This window comes from Vidua chalybeata, chromosome 23 (assembly GCF_026979565.1).
Source record: "Vidua chalybeata isolate OUT-0048 chromosome 23, bVidCha1 merged haplotype, whole genome shotgun sequence".
Taxonomy (NCBI): domain Eukaryota; kingdom Metazoa; phylum Chordata; class Aves; order Passeriformes; family Viduidae; genus Vidua; species Vidua chalybeata.
Genome location: NC_071552.1, coordinates 7,280,619 through 7,302,145, shown reverse-complemented (window position 1 = coordinate 7,302,145; position 21,527 = coordinate 7,280,619). Strand labels below are relative to the sequence as shown.

The 21,527-nt window shown below is 43.0% G+C and overlaps 1 protein-coding gene across 5 annotated transcripts; it reads right to left on the bottom strand.

Moving 5' to 3' along the window:
* Positions 1-3,032: 3,032 nt before the first annotated feature.
* NFRKB (nuclear factor related to kappaB binding protein) lies at positions 3,033-21,282 on the bottom strand. 5 transcript variants are annotated; one of them, XM_053963382.1, is made up of 26 exons: positions 21,221-21,282; positions 20,382-20,522; positions 19,787-19,988; positions 19,568-19,695; positions 18,288-18,462; positions 18,024-18,125; positions 17,393-17,466; positions 16,896-16,980; positions 16,479-16,659; positions 16,179-16,287; positions 15,603-15,729; positions 14,541-14,606; positions 13,516-13,595; positions 13,395-13,435; positions 12,920-12,980; positions 11,916-12,090; positions 11,479-11,585; positions 10,900-11,023; positions 10,444-10,520; positions 9,597-9,817; positions 8,811-9,090; positions 7,930-8,148; positions 6,722-7,498; positions 5,748-5,854; positions 4,891-5,026; positions 3,033-4,156 (listed from the first exon to the last, which is right to left on the bottom strand). In XM_053963382.1, exons 2-26 carry the CDS (start codon positions 20,502-20,504, stop codon positions 4,031-4,033), a joined length of 3,903 nt encoding a protein of 1,300 aa, XP_053819357.1. In that variant the 5' UTR covers positions 20,505-20,522; positions 21,221-21,282; the 3' UTR covers positions 3,033-4,030. The 5 variants fall into 5 exon arrangements, with proteins under 5 accessions (XP_053819357.1, XP_053819358.1, XP_053819359.1 ...); XM_053963383.1 differs by lacking the exon at positions 21,221-21,282 and adding an exon at positions 20,866-20,940; XM_053963384.1 differs by lacking the exon at positions 21,221-21,282 and adding an exon at positions 20,866-20,940 and having other exon boundaries at positions 12,920-12,977.
* Positions 21,283-21,527: the final 245 nt, after the last annotated feature.

Here is a 21,527-nt window from a genome sequence, read left to right as displayed (position 1 = left end):
AAAAATAAAGTTAAGTGAATGTGGACGAATAAAAGTATATGTATGCATCCTGCCCTGTTAGGCAGCCTCACTGTACTCCCCTAGTGTGACCCACAGACACAGGTTATGATCCGATAGACAAAAGGACTACAGCTGACCATTGGAGAGTAACAAGCCAGCCCAGAAACCTGAAGGTCACCTTGAAGAAAAACTGACGGACTTAGTGTGGGTAACCCAGATAGACCAAGAAGGGGAACAGAAAGGATACACTTACCCCTTGGCTGATAATTATGGAGTAGTGTGTAAAGAAATACATTGTGATTGTTATCCTTTTGTGTGCTTTGTTTGTAAAACTTGCCAAGAATGGTGGTGGGTCCATTGCTACAAAGGAAAGCCACCTACTGGGATTTGCTCCAGCTGCTACAAGCTAGAGCGAGGATTAACAAGAATCATATTAGAGTTAGGGGAATTGGAGAATGAGTGGGTAAGGTTCAAATCAGAAGGGTAGTGGGAGGTTTACAGAAAAGGGGTTAACCCTGAGAATTTTTGTTTCCACCTAAATGAACCTGCCCCCTTTGTTGCCCATATTGTAAACTGGTGTTGTCAGAAAGAGCTGAAAGAAATCCTGTGTGACTCATCCCCAGTCAAGGATAAGAACTGGGAGCAGTATAAGGCTAGAAGGGGAAAAGGGAATGGATGCGCTGGAGAGTACCGCTGCTGCCAAGAAGATGGTAATCCCCACGGCTCGAAGCACCCGAGTCGGCGGGCGAGGCAGAGGGGAAAGAACCAGGCTCTTCCCAATCCCAAGTGGAATAATGCAGAGATACTCCAAATATTACCGACTGGGTATTGATAATCTCCCAAAAGGTACCGACTCAACCACCCCAGGTAAACAAAAAGGGCAACAAGCTAAAAGGGAAATAGTAGGAAATTATGAGTTAAGTACAAAACCAGGACTCCATCCTCCTTGGCAAGTTATCGTTATTGTAATTCTGATTATGTTATTACCAGGAAGATATTCTCAATTTTCACATCAACCCTTTAAATAGATATTAACCCGAGTAGATAGGAAGGAAATTCAAACTCAGATATTGTCCAGATCTCCTAGTTTTACATTGTCATTATGTACATTGGCCCCCATCGATGTGTCCAGCATCAAATCCAGGAAAGGGATATTGCAATTACCCCAGGAAATACTTCTGTGGGTATTGGGGCTGTGAAACAAAAGCATCAGATTGGTCAGTAGAAGGAGATCAATAGCTTACTGTTTCTTGGGGACCCCATGGCTGTAAAGCTCCGCAGAAGGACTGGTCGGGCGGCATAGTCAATCAGGGGAATTGTCAATTTGTGTATCTAAATGTAACTAAACCATCAGATCCAAGATGGACAGTAAGACGAACATGGGGTTTTCGGTACATAAAACCCAGTAAGAAGGAGCCTATCCCACCAGATACCCGGCCAGTAGGCCCTAACCCAGTAATAGCCAAAAATAGAGAGCCAGGTTATGGTGAAATAATCAGTAATCAAAGTAACTCAGGAATAGAAAATTCAACTATTGATAACCAGACAATAATACCCACTAGCGAGGATTCTCGATTTAACAACCTTTAAAAGCTAGTAGAAGGAGCGTACCTAACCCCCAGATTACAGAACATTGTTAGCTTTGTTTTGATGTTAAACCCCCATTTTATAACACTGTTAAAATAACCAAAAAAAAAGTTTGATGAACAAAATAAAGAAAAAGAAAAGGGGGGATTGTGATAAGTTAGAGAAGACTCTTTGTTCATCAAGACAAAAAGGAGAAGCCTTGTGTAGATAACAGAATATCAAAGGAGAAGCCTTGTGGAAGATAACAGAGAGCCAAAGGAGAAGCCTTTCGTAGATAACAGAAAACGGCCAGACAGAAACTAGTTAGTATGTTGATTACTTAAGCTGGTTGTGTAATTAGAACTTAGGTGCATATGGAAAAGACCATTACAGGGCCGTGGACTTTCACCAAGGAAGAAGAGAGGAGCCTCCCCCAAGCGACCACCAAAGAGTAGAAGAAGACCCTCTAGCAACAGAGGGCACAAGCGCAGAGTACACCCAGAGATACTGCAGACACGGAAGGAAGAGAGTATAAAAAGACTGCGGGAAGGGGGAAACAGGGTGAGCCGTTTGCGGAGCGGGGACTCCCCGGCTGCACCCAGCACTGTTTGCTTGCCATCGCTTGCTGTAATCAATAAATTTCTGATTGACTCTTGAAAGGCTGAACAAATTATTCGCCTCTATTTATAACACCTCCTGTGTCCAGCAAGAAAGTCATAAGGGTTGAAAGAAATTAAAGGGTCTTCACAATGTAACCATCTTTCAGCAATTGATTGTAGGTTAATTAATAATTTATTAATTATGAACAGAACATAGCAGGATTATCTTGATTATGTTTTGAATTTAAAGGCTCTTTTACATAAGCAATAGCAGGAAATTGCTTGTTGCCTGCTTAATTTAGTCTTTTAACTTTACAACTAAAAGGACTTCAGAATTTCCTCACCTCCCTCTCAAACCACAATCTTTCTGCTGGCTCCTGATTGATAAATGTACAAAACATGACAAAGCAGGACAGAAAACCTTTATCACTCCAAACTGTGAAGCATATAAACCATAATTCAAGCACTTGCTTTCAAATGCTGAACTGATATGTCCTGCTAATTCAGTATTTATATCCTGTCACCTCTTTTCTTACTGAAATACCTGTTTTCCTTCTAATTGGGAAGTGGGTTAGATACAGTACAGAAAGATCCACAACCCCAGCCTGAAGCCCAACAAGAGTAACACATACAGAGCTCCAACCACAACAGTCCTGAACTGTACAATTTGGTTCTTTAAATATATTATAGTCTATAATATATAACTTGGAGCAAACTGTATCTTAAAAAAAAAAGCCTACAAAAAAGACCAGGTTAAAAAGAACAATCTTACCAAGAAGATGGACAGGCTATTAGCCCTTGGCAAGCTGGACAATGACTGTACACAAAACACGCTGTAGAGAACCAAAAGGATATGGTAGAGATCTCTAAGGCTTTCTACACTTTTATTCTTCTCCTGGTACAGCACATATTTTGATCTCATTCAGTTTCAAGGTCATGTCAGAACAGTCACAAATTCATCTCCAGTATGTGCAAAATTTAAAAATATTTACATAGACAGATAAAACTGCAAAAGTAAAACCAAAACTAACAGCAGGGTCTTGGCTTAAAGTATTTCTTCAGAACCCAAGAGACAACAGTTTGGGTGTATTTGAAAACATATTCCGACCTTTTAAACCAAGGTACAGTTTGTTTCCACTGATAAAAAGGTTTCTATGTTGAAGAAAACTAAAAGAGGATCTTTCTTGTGAACATCAACTTTTTCCTTTCCAATACAGTCCCATTTGCTGACAGACTTGTTCACACAGTGACTTCCTGTATCTCATCTCCCTCTCCTCCATGGTCACTCACTCTGTTACAGCAAAAAACCACTTTGACTCTCACCCTGTCTTTGACAGTAACCTGACATGGATGTGAATGGATGTGAGTTTCAATAACTGGTGTCAAAGACACCATCCTGAGTCACTAGGTAACAGTAGTGACAGCCAGACTCAAGTAAAAGCAGACATATTCTCCATGACTTTGAAAAGCTACTGAATAACCCCTTCCAAGCAACCTTCCCTGCTTAATGAAGATCCAGGATAACTGCTTTATCTACAACCGAAAATGCACAGGAACTGTATTTGCCAAAAGTCCTTTGGATGGAAAAAGTACAAAGAACAGCAAGACATTTCTTAAATCATCAATTCCACAGAACCTGGATTTACACATCTGGATTGAAACATTTTGTTTTGCAGGTACAGCATGTTTTTTTCTGTGGAATTTCTAACCAGATATGGCAGTGCTGACCCTGGAGAAGCAAGGGCAGAACCCAGTCCAATTCCAAGTCATGGCTGGGGTTAGGCAGCCTCAGGTGGTTGGTTGGATGGAGGATGACAACAGGCTCAGGGAAGTTCTTAGAAAGTGATCCATGTTCAAACCAGTGTTCACAACTGATCCTGAGTCTGCTTTGGAGATGGAGCTGTTGTCACAACCACAGTGGACACTGCTTTAGTTGAGCCAGAGACTGTTCCCTGCTGGAGATGGGAGGCTGGAACTGTTTGAATTCGCACCTGTGTGAAATGGAAAGAAATAACTCGTCTCAAGAACAACCTGGTGACACAATGACTGCACCTACATTGTGCTCTGGTGAAGTACCTGCTTCTGCTGCCAACAGAAACAGTTATTGGAACAACACCAAGCACCAAAACCACTGCCAGAACAGAGCATGTCATAAGAATATAATTCCATCCACTGCCCACATGAGATGGTGACAGGAGATTTCCAGATTAGAGAGGAAGGCCTGAAAACTAGTTTGAATAAAAACCTGTATGTAAGCTGCTTTTCCACATTTTCAGAAGAAGGGCTTGGATCCATGGGATACCTCACTTCTACAGACTTGTTAATATCAGCTGTCAATGCAGATTAATTATTTGGAATTATGGATCACTAAGTTTCCAGACAGAAAGATGGATATGCAAAGCAGTTATGTGATTTCTTCAAGAAAAAGTGACCCACAAAAGCCAAAGTACAAAGCACTACAAAGACTGCTGCGTGTACAGAAAAATCCTGACAGGACCTTTGGTTTTACATTCATTATACTGGCAGTGCTTCAAAAACATTTTAAAACTTTATTTGGATGGAGAGAATGTACAGGTGATGACGGATTCCATGTGCTTAATGCAGACACTACAACCAAGCTCTGTGCCTGGGTTTTTTCCGCAACCCCATGTATCCAGTGTAAAGTCCTCATGAAGATGTTAAGTCATTAAAAAGCAAATAGAATGATCATTCTAGGTGCCCTTACCTGTGTGGCTTGGCCTTGCTGCTGCAGCTGCTGTAGTTGCTGTGCAGTCAGAAAACTCACAGGCTTGTTCCCAGCAATCAGTTTAGTCCCTGCTGGCATTGTAGTCAGGATGATATTTCTGCCTAATCCACTGATGCTAAGGAAAAATAATTGTTGAAAAGTTAGTAAACAGAGGCTCAATCTTTCCAACTCCAAACCATTCTTCAATTGCTAGTAGATTATAGTTCTACCACATGTAATAACCATTTTAAATAGTGGGTTTTTTTCCCTCCATAAAACTGGCAAATGCACTAACGACAAGTTTATGTCAGTATTTATAACTGACAGAGAATTAATTTAGCACACAAGTCACACCCATTAACTCTGGACCATACATACACTGGGTTAGCCTGATCAGACCTGAACACTTCCCAATGCAGGAAACAGCTGAGTACTTGAAATATTAACTAAGGGAGACAGTATCAGAATTTATGGAAGAATAAACAAAAAGCCTTCAGTATCTGAATGCCAGAGGAATTCTCACTAAGGCAGTTAACTTCTCTTGAATGGAGAGATGGCCTCAGATTACAGATATTTTTCAGTGTGTTAATTCTTGCTCAAACACACAGAACTAATCAAACAGCTGGTTTCAAGGCACAGAATGTTTCTTCTTCGGTGTATTTGCTAGAACCTGCATCTCAAAATAAATAACTGAAAATTACAATCTCATTGCAGACACCATATCCACTCAGTTTCTTGCAGCTGATGGGCCTGTTCACAGACTACAATCCTATTCCAGCCTCTGTCTGCTTGCTCCCCAGGAACCCACCGAACACAGCCTATTTCTAAAGCAGAACTACGAGATGCAGAGCACTCACTTGGCGCCGAGGTTGCCCTTGATGATGGGGGCAGTGACCACGCTCTTGCCCTTCACTGGCTGGCTGATCACTGACAGGGGTACTGTGATCCGTGCTGGAAGTTTGCCCTAGGGAATGGGAAGAACACATGAGGAGCCATGGGGAGCTCAGCAGAGAAACTGCTTGACAACATCTGCTGCTTTGTGGGAGTCCTGTGAGCAGAAACCAGCAGCAGCTTTGCTGATGAAATCTGTGCTCCAGTTCAGGCTCCTTAAAATTCACCTCCCTCTCGTTCACTATACAGCTGCCTGGACCCTGAAAATCCACATAATCTTTGCACCACAGAATCTATGATTTTTATCCTTAGGAAACAACCATAGTGTCACTTAGCTTATGTAACCACAATACAGTTTATGGTGCCTTCAGATTTGGGCATTAAAATAGCATTAAAGGGCGAAATCAGTAAAAAATTTAATACAAGTAACAAGCACTTCTAGTTCTGAATGTTCTGTGACACCATTCCAAGGGAAATTATTGCTAAGGTGTGGGCTGCATGAGAAGCAGAGCTGCACGAGGCAGGACTTCAGATAATGCAGTTTATTTCATTCACTTGCAAAAGGAAATAAGGGAAGTACCTGACTTTTTTGGGGCATTTAGCTGCAATTTGAACACCATGAAATGAGTTGCAGACTCATACCCAGAATACAAGTTGTTGTGGCTGCCCCATCCCTGGAAGTGTTCAAGGCCAGGTTGGATGAGGCTTGGGGCAACCTGATCTAGTGGAAGGTGTCCCTGCCTATGGCAAGGGATGGCACTGAATGAGCTTTAATGTCCTTTACAACCTAAAATTTACAACCTAAATACAACCATTGTATGACTGCCATATTAATTTGAGTCTCTGTGGATGCAAAGAGCAGTTTTCAGCCATAAAACATCAGTGTATTTTGGCACCCCCCTTCTCTCCCCACCCCCAGTGAGAGCTCAGCATTACTCACTGCCTGGGACGTAGATACCACTGTGGTGCTGACGGGCACCTGCCGCACAGCTGTGGCTCCCGTGCTAATGGTTATGGGGGTCCCCGCAGCTCCTGAGGCCACAGCAACTGCTTTGGACACTGTGGCACTCACGGTGGGTAAGGAAGTGTGGCCTGTGCCAGCAACGCTCACCACTGAAGATGACTGCACCTGCTTAGCATGAGTGGCTACAGTTATGGTCTGCCCGGCTTTGGGGGGTATCACCCCCAGCCCCTGCACAATTCTTATTGTGGCAGCTGGCTTGGCCTCTGTGGATGCCACCGTGGTTATGGCTTTGCTCTTCTGGTCTGCCACAGTCACGCCCAGGGCAGGCATCAGGCGGAAAGCAGAACTTGTTGGCTCTGCAGTCTTTAAGTCAGGAGTCACTTTAACCACGGTGCCTCCGGCTGGGCTGGAAGAGGCAGGAGACACCGTGCTTGTCTTGGCTGGAGACTCAGCAGTCTGGACAGGGTTGGATGTCACGTGCAAAGTCGCAGAGATGCCTTTCCCACCAGCACTGCCTCCTGCAGCTGCTGTGAAGAGGTCCTGAGTCAGTTTGACAGTAGTGACTTGAGACTTGGCCAGGGTGGCCATCATATCTGGAGTGATGCGCAGCACCGTTTGTCCCTTCGCATCCGTGGTGATGGAGGATGGGGGCAGGCGCAACACATCCTTCCCATGGATCCGAAAATTGGTTGCTGTGAGTGGGATGCCACTTCCAGCCTGGGTCTTCACACCAAGTTGTCCTGTAATAGCCACCTGTAAGAGATCAGAGAAATGGTTCCGTCAAACTGGGACAAGGTCCAAGGCACACTCAAAGCAGAACTTCCCAACAGGACGATGTTTGCTCCCACTAGAATGCAAGTGGAGTAAGAGTAGCACTCAGTACACTACTGAAAATGGTTCTGATTGTTTATCAGATGGCATTCTCAATCCCATCTAAAACAGGAAATATCGGTGGGTCTGGTTTCTTTTCCAAACAAAATGAAGAAGAGATCACTAAAGAACCTGCACAAACACAACTTTCACCTGCACGTGAAAACAGGGCTCAAACACACAAAAGAAGTAACTGTGTCAGCCTGCACCGTCCATCAACACACACAGCATTACAGCTCCCAAATGTTCACACCTGCACAACAGGAAACGATCAGGTTGTGGAGCCCAATTCCAAGTCTCTCCCTCCCTCTCACCTGCTTGATGATGTTCTGGCCAGCCACGTTCTGAATGATAGTGGTGGAGGAGGTGCTGGCAGCCGAACTGCCTGGAGAGCTGGTCACTGGCTTCACAGCAGGGCTGGGCATCGCAGGCAGTCCCGTCACAGTGATACCTGCCTGGCTGGCCATGGAGCTTCCTGCTCTCGGCACCTGCACAGGGCTACTTTGAGCTTTTACGGGCAAAGTCATCACAGCCTACAGAAGAGAGGAGGAAGACTATGAGTAGACTACCAAAATAGGAACGGTCTAGTGAGTCTTCTTTGTATTGTGTTAGATTGTGAGTTCAGGGGAGCTCACAAGAATTCTCTTGCAAGGATTCCAACTGCTTGGAATTGTAGTGAGGTTGGTGTCAGTCTTTTTCCAGGACAAGAGACAATTGCCCTTGAGTTGCACCAGGGAGTTTAACTTGGATGTTAGGAAATTTCTTTTCACAGAAAGGGTTGTATAGCATTGGAACAGACTGCCCAGGGCAGTAGTGGAGTCACCATCCCTGGAAGCATTAAAAAACATGTGTGGACGATGCACTTAAGGATAAGGTTTAGCAGTGAATATGGTAGTGTTGCTGTGTTCATGGCTGGACTTGATGATCTTGACAGTCTTTTCCAAGCTTAATGATTCTGTGATTCTAAGTCCTATGGACTTTTAATGTAATGCACAATTTAATGATGCCAGGTAAATACATGAAAAACAGAGCACTGAACAGTATTGCATATGTAACTTTATTGCATATGTAAAACCGTTTCTGTGCTCATGCCTGCAGTTAGTGCATGCTCCAAATAAGCACAGAATGCCTGTGCATCACACCAGAACACCACAAGTCAGATCAGATGTCAGATACTCTACCCCTTCCAACTCACCTGAGGGAGCACTTTGGTTTGCGTGGCTGTAGTTGGAACACGGATTTGAGGCACTGATGTGGGCTGCTGCTGCTGCTGCTGGGTGACCACTGGGGCTTGCTGGGACATAGTTGGGAGGCTGGACTGGGCAGTGACCACACGGACCTGTGGCAGGCCTGAAGAGTTGCTGTGACTGACCACACGTGGAGTGGGCACTGGCCCCGGCTGCGCCTGTGAGCTCTGAGCTGGGGACAGCAACGTCCCCAGCTGGGGCATGGTGGGAGAAGACACCAGGAGAACACTACGGAAAGACAAGAGTCAGTAGGTCAGCAAAGATGTAGGAAATTCACACAATCACAGAATCACTGAGGTTGGAAAAGACCTCTGAGATCACTGAGTCCAACCTGTGATTGATCCCCACCTTGTCACCCATCCCAGAACACTGAGTGCCATGTCCACTTGTTCCTTGGTCATCTTTAGGGATGGAGACTCTACCACCTCCCTGGGCAACCTCTTCCAATGTCTAATCATGCTTTGTGAAGAAATTCCTCCTGATGTCCAACCTGAACCTCCCCCTGGCACAGCTTGAGACTATGCCCTCTTGTCACACTGCTGTTTCCTGGGTGAAGAGTCCAACTCTCACCAGCCTCCAACCTCCTTTCAGGGAGTTGCAGAGAGTGGTAAGGTCACCCATGATCCTCCTCTTCTCCAGGCTAAATAATCCCAACTCCCTCATTACTGAATTATACAAATTACTGAAAAACAGCCAGCAGCATTCCCAAGGGACATAGGGGACAGAAGCAGTACCTCTGGCTGGGTTTTGCTGGCTCTGACCCAGCACCTGATACACTCTTGCCGACCACAGACACCGGTGGGGGTGAGATGGGTGTTGCTGGCAATGCAGGGGCAGTTGGCGTCACAGGAGTCACAGGAGTTGGTGGCATGCTGGAGTCACTGAGGCTCAGCTGACTAGGCTCTGCTGTGCTGGTGGGGAGGGCTTTCACAGTACCCTCCTTGCTACTCGACTTCTACAAAGAGACCACATCCAGCATCACAAAATCTGGGGTTAATTGCTGCACCTTACAGTAGGCTGAGCACTTCAACCTGAGTTCTGTATGGTGGTGAATGGCTCTGCTGTTAAATCCTGATATCAAACATGACTGACTGCCTTTCCCCAGCTACAGCCATGGATGAACTGGTTTGTTTGGCTGCTCCTGCTCTCAGGGAAAAGTGCACCTGAGTTGTGACAAACATTCAGAACATGCAAATTTTCACCTTGGTAAATGTGCCAATAGACAAGTACTTCAGAAATATTTAGTATCAGACATCCAAACCCTGACGGCTTCAGCAGAGCAAGGGGGAGAACAGACGTGTTCCACACACTCTGTTACAAATTAACCTCAAAACTAGATCTAAAAGACCATCCCTTTGATAGGGAGCACAAATGAGAGGATAGCAGTGGAAGCTGTGTGGAGGAAAAGTTCCCTCTCTCCCTGTTCATTTTGTGCACTGACATTCATACACATCATGAATTGCTAACTCAAACATGGTAATTTTCATCACTTGTTATGGATGCAGAATTTATGGATTAAATTAAGACTATCTCCTTCTCAATCCCAAAAGCACCTGTGCAACCCTGAGCAAAGAAATCTACCATTTTAGCTGCAGGTTTTGGCTTCTGAAGAGCTTTCTTGGCCTTTGCTGCAGCAGCTTGAGCATGATGGATCCGTTCTGCAAGGACAAATTAATGGTTAGAGCTCCTGAACACAAGCAGACTGATTTAAGGAAGAGGCTAAGTAAGAGGTGCAGATTCTTCTTCAGATAAGGAATTAAACACATAGTCATGTAACAGTGCAAAGAAAAACATCTAGTAAATTAGCCGAAAAGGCTGACAATAAGACGCATAAAAACATACATCTGCAGTTCTTGGGATGGTATTTTTCAAACAAATATTTCAAAGTGACACACTGCTCTCTCAGATGGGATTTAAGTGCTGAAGGAGTAACATAAGCAAACTGACTAGGAAAAGAAGCTGGATTGACAAATTAATGTTCATTATCCATCTTTATAAACATTTTTAATTCTTAAGATATCACCAACCCAGACTTACCAAACTCTTCCTCGCTCCTGTCCCGGTGCAGGTAGATCCACAACTTCCGCCCAATATCGTATTTCACACAGGGATCTTTCTCATAATGCAATCGGTCCAGAGCACCACTAACAACAGTGTTAACCTGAAGTTCAGAATTCACAGATTACAAAATAATCTGGACTAGCTGGACTAGCCAAAACTGATGAATAGAAACATGATCCTATTTGGTATAAAACCGGAGTAAGCTGCGAGCAATCTCCATCTGAGTGAGAACTGACTGAGGGCAGATATTGCAGCACAGGATGGTGTTTGCCACCTTGGGTTAAATGGAGCTTCCACCAAAGCTCTGAAAATTGACTGTTCCTCAATCTAAAATGTGAGCGGCTCTATGACAGTGTTAAGTCTGTGGCTTTTCTAGCTGGCTTTTCATCATCCAAAGTTGGTGCAGATTTGCAGCAGTTCGTCATAGTAGTACATAGCTCCCTTTTGCTCATCACAGCAGCATAAAAAGTATTGGGCCTTTGCCACTGAATACTGCCTGGGTTCATGCAGTGTATTTTTACGAGAATCTGAGGCCGGACATGACATCCAACTTACCTGAGCACTTGTGACATCTGGAGCTAGGAACTGGGAATCTTTGAGCAGCTCACAGATTTCAGCTCGAGTTCCCTCTCCATTAGGAAGGCGAGCAGCAGCATCACGAACTGAAACACAAAACTAGAGCTTAAACTTCCAGCTGTAACTGGACAGCGGTACTCAGGTACTCCATCAGATAAATTATGGGACTGCTCTATTACCCTTGCTCTCACAGTGCCTACTTGCTCACTAAAATCTAGCTCCAAAAGTCCCTGAAAAATATGAGAAGAGATTATAAAGGATCATTTTAAAATATATCGACTGTGCCAACTTTGTGCTAACAGTGATGAATTTGGGTAAAAGCTTTCAACCCCAATGCAGATTCCTGAAGTAGCTGTTTTAGAGGGTCAGAGGAATGTTTTTCTTCTTTAGAAAAGTTTTTCTGGCCATGACCTTACCAAGGGATAAAATGGTGACATATGCTGGTCTGTCTGAGCGCAGGAGAGAATGTTCCCGCGCTTTGTTTAAGGAGGTTTCCTTGTCAAACACCCCCTTCACAGGACCAACAACTGACTCGAAGCCATGCATCCGGAAGGTGAAGGCTTTGTGGGGCTGGCTGTAACGGTAACGCTCCTGGAGGTGAACAAAAGAGCACTGACTTTACCAGGAAACATACAGCAAAGCCTTATGTCATATTACCAAGTAAGTTGTTATCATTCTCTAGAGAAAGCATTATTAAAGTGAAGGCTCAAATACTGCTATATAAACTTATTTTGGATCAGGAAAATCACAAATTACTTCATGCAAAGTACAATGCTCCACCTAAGCAAGGTGTGCAGGTGCAACACATTCACTGTCAAGCAGCTGCACAGACTAGAGGTGCCAGAAATACAAGAGATACATCTTCTGTCCCCTTCCCCTTCCTCCCTTTATCTGGCTAAAGAGAGATCTCCAAAATTTAACTTATAAATTCTGTCCTGCAGACAGCACATGGAGAGAAGGGAGAAGAATCCCCATCATGTGTTTTCCCTCTAATTCCCACTTGCATCTACTACAGATAAGATAACTAATTGGATGGGTGCACTTATTGACACTTATTTTTTGCTTGCACACATACATGCCCAAAAAATAAAGAGGTAAGTGGGGGATGGTGGGGGATGGCAAAGGAGACAGAGGGGCTGGCACAACCAACTGACACTATCAATTTCATTAATTTTATCAAATTAGTATTTACCAAATTAATTTTACCCACTGGAAATACTGATGGTTTTGAAACAAGGCTATGTCATTAGCAAGTTTTATGCAAGGCCAAGATACTGACTTTCAGGGCAGAAGCAACATATCAATTCTTCACATTAACTACATTTGTGTAGAGTATAAAACTGCCATCCTACACAAATTCTCCTGATTTAGTGGCCAACTGTTTTAACAAGTGCCTTTAAAATGAAGATTCTTTTCTTACTTGCTCTTGAAAAACCCGTTTCTCCTCTCCAGTGCTAGGCCGGACTACATAGTCAGTCCTTCTGAAAGAAAGGGCACTATCAGTTCTGAGCACAAGAAGCCCACAACAGTCCCAAATGATGAATTCCCTCATCCTTCTGCAAATTCTTCTGAATAAATCCTGAAAGCATTTATGGTAACAAAAGCAAGCCCTGCTTGTATGCTGTATGCAATACCTGAAGGCAAGCAAAGACTATAAATAATCTTATTAGCAGAACCTAAGCTAGATTGCAGCTTTGCTCTGATAATATATGTGAACTTGGATAAAATTAGTCAATTTCATGAAGTCAAGTTACTGCATTTTTAAAATCAAACTATCAAATTTTCTCCTGTCCCATGATATAAAATTGTTTTGTTTTAAGATCCAGAGGCACAAAGCCCAAATCTCACAGCTTCAGCAGCACTACAAAGGCTTTCAAGCAGTGTTACACACTTACACTCTGGGCAGTGGCATGGCATCCAAGCTGTCTTCATTTTCCTATTGAGAAAGAAATGTCAATGTTGGGTAGAACACAGTCAGGTTTTGTGCTCCAAGAAGGTGATTTTTGTCTCACTCACTTTGAAAAAAGTCTGGTCTTTGGTCTCCAGCCAGAGATGAAACAGTGCTGCCAGTTCCTTCTCATGATCTTGGTAACTACCTAGTAAGAAACCACAAAAATGTAAAAACAGAACTATTTTAATTGTTAAGAAGCCAGATGCTTGTAATTCCCAGTCCTCTCCTATTCCCTTCTCTCCTCAATGCATCACCAGTCACAGATGTTCAAACTGCAATATTTGAACACCTCCAGGCTTAGGAAATGCTAAATCCCAGTGATTCCCGTGTGCTGGTACAAAAGATGGTGCTTCAACTCCTAGCACAGAAGGCAAGATGCTGTTTGGGACACAGTCACCTGTTCCCACTCTCCAAAGTAATCCCAGTTACTGAATCCATGAGCAGAAACACTTGCCTACATAACCTCCACCAAAAACTGTGAGAGGGGATCAGAGGAAAAGCTTCCTGACTGCAAATCTCTGCCAGTTTAAGCCTGCAAATATGATGACTAGAATCACCATAGTTAAAAATGAAAAATTTCTGTGTAGTAACTAGAGGAATGAACATAAACACAGATCATCTGTAGTTCAATCAGTATGAGTCTGAGCCCATTGATCATTAAGTTGCTCTTTGGTTCCCACTTTTAAAAATGAGAATAGTATCAGTTTGCTCTGCAGAGAAGCTTAATTCCTTTGCAATTGTGATAATTACTAATTACTCTGAATCATCAGAAGGTATGCTCTACAGAAGGGAAACTATGAAGGTGTTCAGACAAATTTGAAGGCTGACAAACATGGTTAAGTCAGCAACAGAAAGAAATACAGCCCAGTGCCTTTGTTCATTTATGCTCTGTCTGCTGCTGATACTGATGTCTTGTGAACACCTCAAATCCAAAACTTGTATTAGCTCAGCTGAAAGAAAAGAAAATGCCTAACCGTGGAATTAACACCTCTGTTTCTCTCCAGGCTGCAGAAAGATGAAAAGTAAAGTCCTGGAGAAAACAACAAACCTTTACTATAGTACACATCATAGAAAAACACAAGGTACTCACCAAGCAATTTCCACTGCTGAGTTTTCTCCTTGAATTCAACAAAAGGTGAGAAGCTGGAAGGAGCATCTGCAGTGACAAATGTACATGTCAGGGACATTATACCATTGTCCAACTTCAAAATCCCACTGTGGTTATGCAAACTGTCAAGTGAAAGACTCACAGTGACAGACAGAGCATTTTAAATTATTATGTAAGTGCATCTCTAAATTTATCCTTGCCCTTGGGAAGGTGATAGGATCCCTTTATCACCTTGGGAAGGTGAGCATCTCAGAGTATAAGGGCAAGCACAAGGAAAGAACAGAACAGGATAATGAGCCTTCCAACAACAGGCTCCAGCTGAGAGCCTGTTCCTGCTGTTCACCATGTTCAGCCCAGTTATTTAGTGCACTGGGATGGGAAAATTGCCAGTTGATAACTTTATCTTCAAGCTGAAGAGGAAAAAGAAATATGAGGTCCCAGGGACTGTTACTGTACAGTGAAAATTCATGGGCTCATGGGAAGAGAACTTGAGATTTATTGAGTATTCACCAGCATCATAGACAATATGCTGCAAGGCCAACACAATCTGCTGTCTCTGCCTTTAAAACTTCCCACTAAGCAAATTATAAGCACGGAATAATTCAGTTTGAAAGGAATGGCTGAAACTCAGCTGGCCCAAGCCCAAGGTGGGCCAATCTCACCTTTCAGTGGATTGCTCAGGGCATCATCTAGTTTGATTTTTATTATCTCCAAAGACAACTACAACTTCACACTGTGGGGGAAGAGACTAATTCCTTCCTGCTTCAAACACCCTACCAAGCCATGATCAGAACATGAGAAATTGTCTGTCTAGAGGCAATTTCATACTTGGGAATCATGCTGGGTCTTATCTACTATCCACATGCAAAACAAGTCGACCACAACCAAGACATGTCAGCCAAACAGCCTCTCACAGAAACACTGCCAGCAATACAAGGATTTTTTGTGGTGATGAATGAAAAGTTGATTCAAGCTATAATGCAAACCAGCACTGACTAGAACAGAGGAACAAGTACAATTAGTATTTTTAACATCTCTTCTTACCTCTGCTGTCACCTGCCAAATACTGCAAGGCAGGTAAAACCAATTCAGACCAATTAGGGGCAAAGGAGAACCAGTTATTTAGTGCACTGGCATGAGAAGATTGCCAATCGAGAACTTTATCTTCAAGCTGAAGAGGAAAGATAATTATTTTATTAATGATCTCATAAGTTTAAACTATGACTGTCTTCACAGTAAACAAACCAGCTGAACATATGCCGGGGACAAAAAGGTTTTTATGTATGTGAAATAATCACCTGACTTTTTCAAGTAACCACAGCACCAAAGAAGGGGAAAACACTTCCCCATCTCTGCCCTTAATACAGAAAATATATCTAACCATGATCTATAGAATGGGTATGGACTCACAGATTCCACTGACTAAACTCATGAAACATGTTAAAACCAGAATGTGGTAGCACTCCCACAGGGTTTAATTTCTTTAATATGTAATCAAAATCTTATTATAATTTACAGCAAAGTAAGTCTGGAGAAAAGTCACTATTACAAAGCTGTAAGCTCCTCTATTCTTTGATTTTGCTTCCTGCAAAGATTCCTAGTAAGTGGGTGGTTCCTTACCACAGAGAGAATAGCAGGTCCTTCCAAAAGCAGTATCTCCAAAAGAAGGAAAAAGAAGCTGGATGATATTTCATTTATTTCAAGGCATGGTTTCATATCTTCAAGAGGTCTTCAAAAGAAAGAGAATGCAGAGTAAATCATCTTGAATTTTTAAAATTCACCTCCATATACAAGGTGAACACCACATATTTTACACATCCCAAACTGCATGAAAACACAGCCTGCAACAGTCCCACGTGAGCTGAAACATGTTGCTTTTTCTATCCATGCTAAGTGTTCACGGCCCTCTGGAACACTTACTCCTCTTTGACAGATGTTAGCGGGAGGGGGGAAAAATCCTGAGACACTGATGGGAGTCCATCTGCATTGCCAAGAGAGTCAGCCAAATCTTCCACCTCAGATTTAATAATCTTTGGCTTCTTTTTTTTCTTATCTTCCTTGTCCTTCACCTTTTTCTTGAGGGTTGCGATGTCAAATAAAGCTTCAGATAGGATAAAAGTTAAAAAGAATACTTAGACAGCTTCTTACTACACCTTAATGAGAGTCATAAACTATTTAAGTATGTATCTAGAAATGTATGTTGTGTGCATTCATTCACACCTCAACCATTCCACCTTTCCAGCTGCTGTAATAAATCTTCACTTTTCCCCTCAACAGAAAACCTCTAGTTTTTAAACCAACATATGTGAAATAAAAAAAAGCAAAGGATCCACCGACTTGCTAAGGAACCTTTTCTGCCAGCATTCACTCGAGTCATGATGTCCTCAAGGGTCAGGTCTGTTGTGACTAGATCAGGGTGATCCTACACAGGAAAATGGTAGAGAAATTAAACTGAGAGAGGACAAAGTCTTAAGACAGCAACAAGGTGAAGAAGTACCCAAGTACTAAAATGCACCAAACTCAACCAGGATCAGCTTATTAAATTATTTACTGCAAAAAAAGCTGGGGAGGTCTTCTAACTGAATTCCAAAATTTTGTCCCTCCAAAACATGCAACTAAAATTACAAAATCCTTCTACCGAGATAAACATGGCCAGGAGCTGCATTTATACACTGACAATTGAACCCAGGTTACAATAAAGAGCTAATGGGTGGGTGCACACAAAAAATAGCAATCATTTTGTCACCCAGAAGTGCCCTGATCTTTATGGCAAAGAGATAAAAACATCAAAGTTAAAATGTGGTCCCACCCCCGAAGACTTTTTGACATCTTACAGGCTGACGTTTTCGTTTCTCATGGTGTTTCTTCAACATCATCTTTAAATCACTTTCCCCAAGTTCTATCTTGTCTGCAATGAAAATAATTATTTGCAGAGTTTTCCACTATTGTTACCTTCCACACTTCTTAGAATGCCATTTTCTATCCATTTACACTTCCAGCAACCTCCAAATTTCAGTAACTAATTTCTCCATATATGAACTTCATTCATTCATTCATTCATTCATTCATTCATTCATTCATTCATTCAGTCATCAGACTTCACTGTTGATGCAAGCATGAAAAAGAAGCCAGAACCAGCTTGAAGAGTTTGCAGAATTGATTACAGTCACTATAGGAGGGATTCTCAAGTATTTTGAACTGGACTACGCTAACGCTTCAACCACTAAAGGCAAAATATGACAGAGGAATCAGTAATATTACAGAAACCATGACTCTTGTGTTCAAATACTGGCCTTGCAAGAAGAAAAATATTAAACTGGGAAAAGAGCCAACTATTCTGGAAACTGCAAAAATTAAGCATCACATGATTTCCCATCAAATAACAGATTTTAAAGGCGATTTCTTGCAAGGTCTCAAGGTAATTCTCCCCCCTCTATCCATACTGACCCTTTGTCTGGTTCTCACCTGCAGTTTTCATGTCCAAGGTTGACAACGTGGGGATCACTCTCAGGGGAACTGGTGGACTTGAACAATGTGCTGGAGAACTTGGAGGCCAAGAGATTAGATCTAAAACAGAGGTATAAATTTACTTCTGCAAGACCTATCACAAATCTGTTTAACTATTAACATGTGTTCATTAGATCCCAGCCAATGGAAGTAGAGCCTAGAATCAAAAATGTGTCTTTTTCCATTCACACCTGGAGTCTTCAGTTCAGCCAAGGGCATTACCTTCTTCATCAGAAGACAAGGTAGTGTCTCCACATTCCTCTTTCACTTCCCTCAGGATCTTCAAGTAGCGCCGATGTGTCCGTCTGTCTCGTTCTTCCGAGTCGTATGTTGGTGGGAAGTGCTTTCTCCTTAGGGTCATGTCAGGGCCTCCTTTCCTGGCTAATTCCAGCAAGTGCTGAAAGGAGAGATTCATGTGACATCAGCTATGTCAGCTACAGTGCTGTAAGCCAGGACAGGTAAGCCCAGCTCAGATAACTTCCAGCAAGGTTACCATGTGGTGCCATCAGCACCTCAGATCTGTACAGGGGGAACATTAGGAAGGATCAGTATCTGCCACACACAGGATTTTAAACCTAGCATTTTAGACTATCATTTAAAGGGGAGGAAAAAACAGGTGAAATTTCTGCACCTTCTTCTGCACACATAACACTATCTGTCATTTATGTGATCTGTTGAGAAGAACTTAAATCACTGGTGTGAGGTATAATTCCCACACAAATATGTAACAATGTGTCCTTTGAAAAAAACCATTTTACCTCTCATGGCTACAGAGGAAATAACTTCCTATGTATTCCATATTGTTGCCTAATTAAGTTGTGGATGCCCCATTCCTGGAAGTGCTCAAGGCCAGGAGCAACCTGGTCCAGTGAAAGGTGTCCTTGCCCATTGCAGGGGATTGGAATGAGATGAGCTTTAAGGTTTCTTCCAACCCAAATCATTCTGGGATTCTCTATTTCCCCCAACATTGTAGGGCATTTTATAAAGACATCTTCTTCTTCATCCCTACATACCAAATGTTTCAATGTCTAAGTGTAATGAAAGATAAATGAGCAACAAACACATTTCAATTGGCAAAAATTTGCTCACAGAAGTATCCACAGAGGAAGATTTTACCAGGGATTTGCAGGAATGAGAATCAGAGGTTTGGATCCACATATTTTCTAACTGTATTTAGCAAATGTAGCTGCTTCAGAAACAGTAAACAAACAAAGGCAGAATGACTTGTTAAGAAAATAATAAGGTGTAAAGGTGCAAATGCAGGAAGTGGGAACAAGGTGAACATGAAAAGAAGATAGGTCACACAAATGAGAGCTATGAGAGTTATACAACCTGAAATTTGCAAATATAGCAAAGGGTCTGGAGTTCTCTCTGGCCCACTGGAAAATCCAGAAGCATTACTCATTCAGTTCATTAAAGAAAAGGCCTCAGAGAACTGTGACTGCACTTTTAATAAAGACACTTTTAATAAAGACAAGTTATTCATCCCAGAGCACACTCACATTGCGGGAAGCGAGAATCTGCTTGAGCAGCCTGTAGAAGTACTGCTGCTGGGCACTCAGGTAGCGCTTGTACTGTGACTTGTAACAGAGCTGCCGGTACTTCACCACCTCGGGATTGAAGTGTCCATCTGTAACAAAGACAAAACACACACCTGGGTTTTCAACTGCTAGCTGAGAACTTGCCCCAAACCCACAGGGAAGCTCACAAGGCTGACTGACCCCGGAAGAGTTTCTGGGCGATGTGCAGTGGGTTCCCAAACCGAAAGTTCTCCCCACCGAACAGCGCTGAGATGAGCTTGTTCTGATGCTCTCGGTTGTTCTCAGGGAAGTGAGGCAGGAATTTTTTTAGGTGCTCTTGCTGCTCATCTGTCAGGACCTCCTGCCACGTTGACAAGCTGACAACCTCAAAGAAGATCTCAGGCTAAAGAAAGCAAGAAACAACAGTAAAGAAAGCCATGTCCTTGACCATTTTCTAGCCCTTGACGCTTTTTAAGTAACACTAGTCATGAGACAGTGTTTTATAAAACACAGGAAAGAGTAGAGTATAAAAAGGAAAAGTCAAGAAATTGATACTACTAACAAGAAAACAAATTCAAAGCTTGTAACAATCTTCTTAAAGGCAATTTCAAAATAATAAGAACATAACAGAATTGATTTAAAGGAGATTGTCCTGAGATTAATCAAACACGACACTTTTCCCAAGGCAGTCAAAAACACCTCCCCTTTCCAGTGTGCTCCATGAGCCCCAAAAAGGGAGTTAACCATGTTGTTTATATAGAGGTTACACAAGGTGAAGTGTCTCAGCACTACTCACATCCTCCAGGAGGTCCTCGGGTAGACTGACCCGTGTGGTGCCCAGCATGCAGTCCTCCATGATCCGTGTGCAATTGCCCTCCAGCTCCAGGGGGTCTGTCAGCATGTGATCCAGGGAATCCATCCTCCAGCCCTCCTGCTCCTGGACAATGACAGCAAAACCCTCAACAAACAAAAATCCCAAACCCAGATACATCAGATACGTCCATCCTGATGTGAGGAGTGACGGGAGACCCACCTTTGATGGGTGGTTGTTTAAATGGAAGCTATGGAGTTGGCCTGCAACACCTGTGTGTATATATATATATATGTGTGTGTGTGTGTGTGTGTATGTATGTATGTATACATACACACTTATGTATATATATCAAACCCATACACACACACACCCACATATATATATATATATATATATATATATATATATATATATATAAAACACTCATATAGAAGCATTTACTCTTCAATTACAACACAGGTCATACCAACGGAAAAGTGCTTTTCCAGACAGGTAGATTGGGAAGTACAGCTGACCCATGACACTTTCCTTTTCACCTGCAGGAACTGTTTTCAATACTGCTAAACAGCAAAACAGACTACATTTAAATCCTGAAGGCGGTTTTAAGGTGCAGAACCGAAGGTCAGGTCTAAGGTGGGGTTTGCCTTAGGTTGAAGGTGTGACAGGGCCAGGAGCCCCGTGCCCCCCGGCGCGACACAGCCAGACCGCTCTGAGCTGCGAAGAAACACGTAAAACACGCGAAATAAAGAAAAGGGCAATAAAAACTCCCAATAAACAGGGTGGGACAGCGAAGAAAACAGAAAAACAGGTTTATTTCATACCCCTCACACGGCCCGGCCGAAGGCGGAAGGCGGCGGCGCTGCCGCGCCTGCGCGAACGCCCCGCCCCGTCGAACTGCGCCTGCGCGCGGCCCCGAGTCGCGACCGGCCGCGAGAGCGCAGCGGCTGCGGGAGGGGAAGTTTGTGAGTTCCACTGAAAATGCGGCAGCTGGGGAATGCTGAAGCCACCTGTCAGTCGCAGATTTATACGGCTTGACTGCAGTCCTGTGCAGTGGGTTAGTCATTGAGATGCTGTGCTAATATAACAATGAAGTGTTGAAAGGCTGAATATTTTGAATTTTAATGCAGC

Bases quoted from the DNA above. Each gene is read 5' to 3' on its own strand.
- NFRKB (XM_053963382.1), bottom strand. From the start codon at position 20,504: ATGGATTCCCTGGATCACATGCTGACAGACCCCCTGGAGCTGGAGGGC. The intron at 19,696-19,786 runs GTCAGTCAGCCT...TCTTTGTTACAG, and splicing joins CGCCCAGAAACTCTTCCGGG to ATGGACACTTCAATCCCGAG. The intron at 9,091-9,596 runs GTACTGCTTCTG...GTCTTTCCGTAG, and splicing joins CCAGCAAAACCCAGCCAGAG to TGTTCTCCTGGTGTCTTCTC.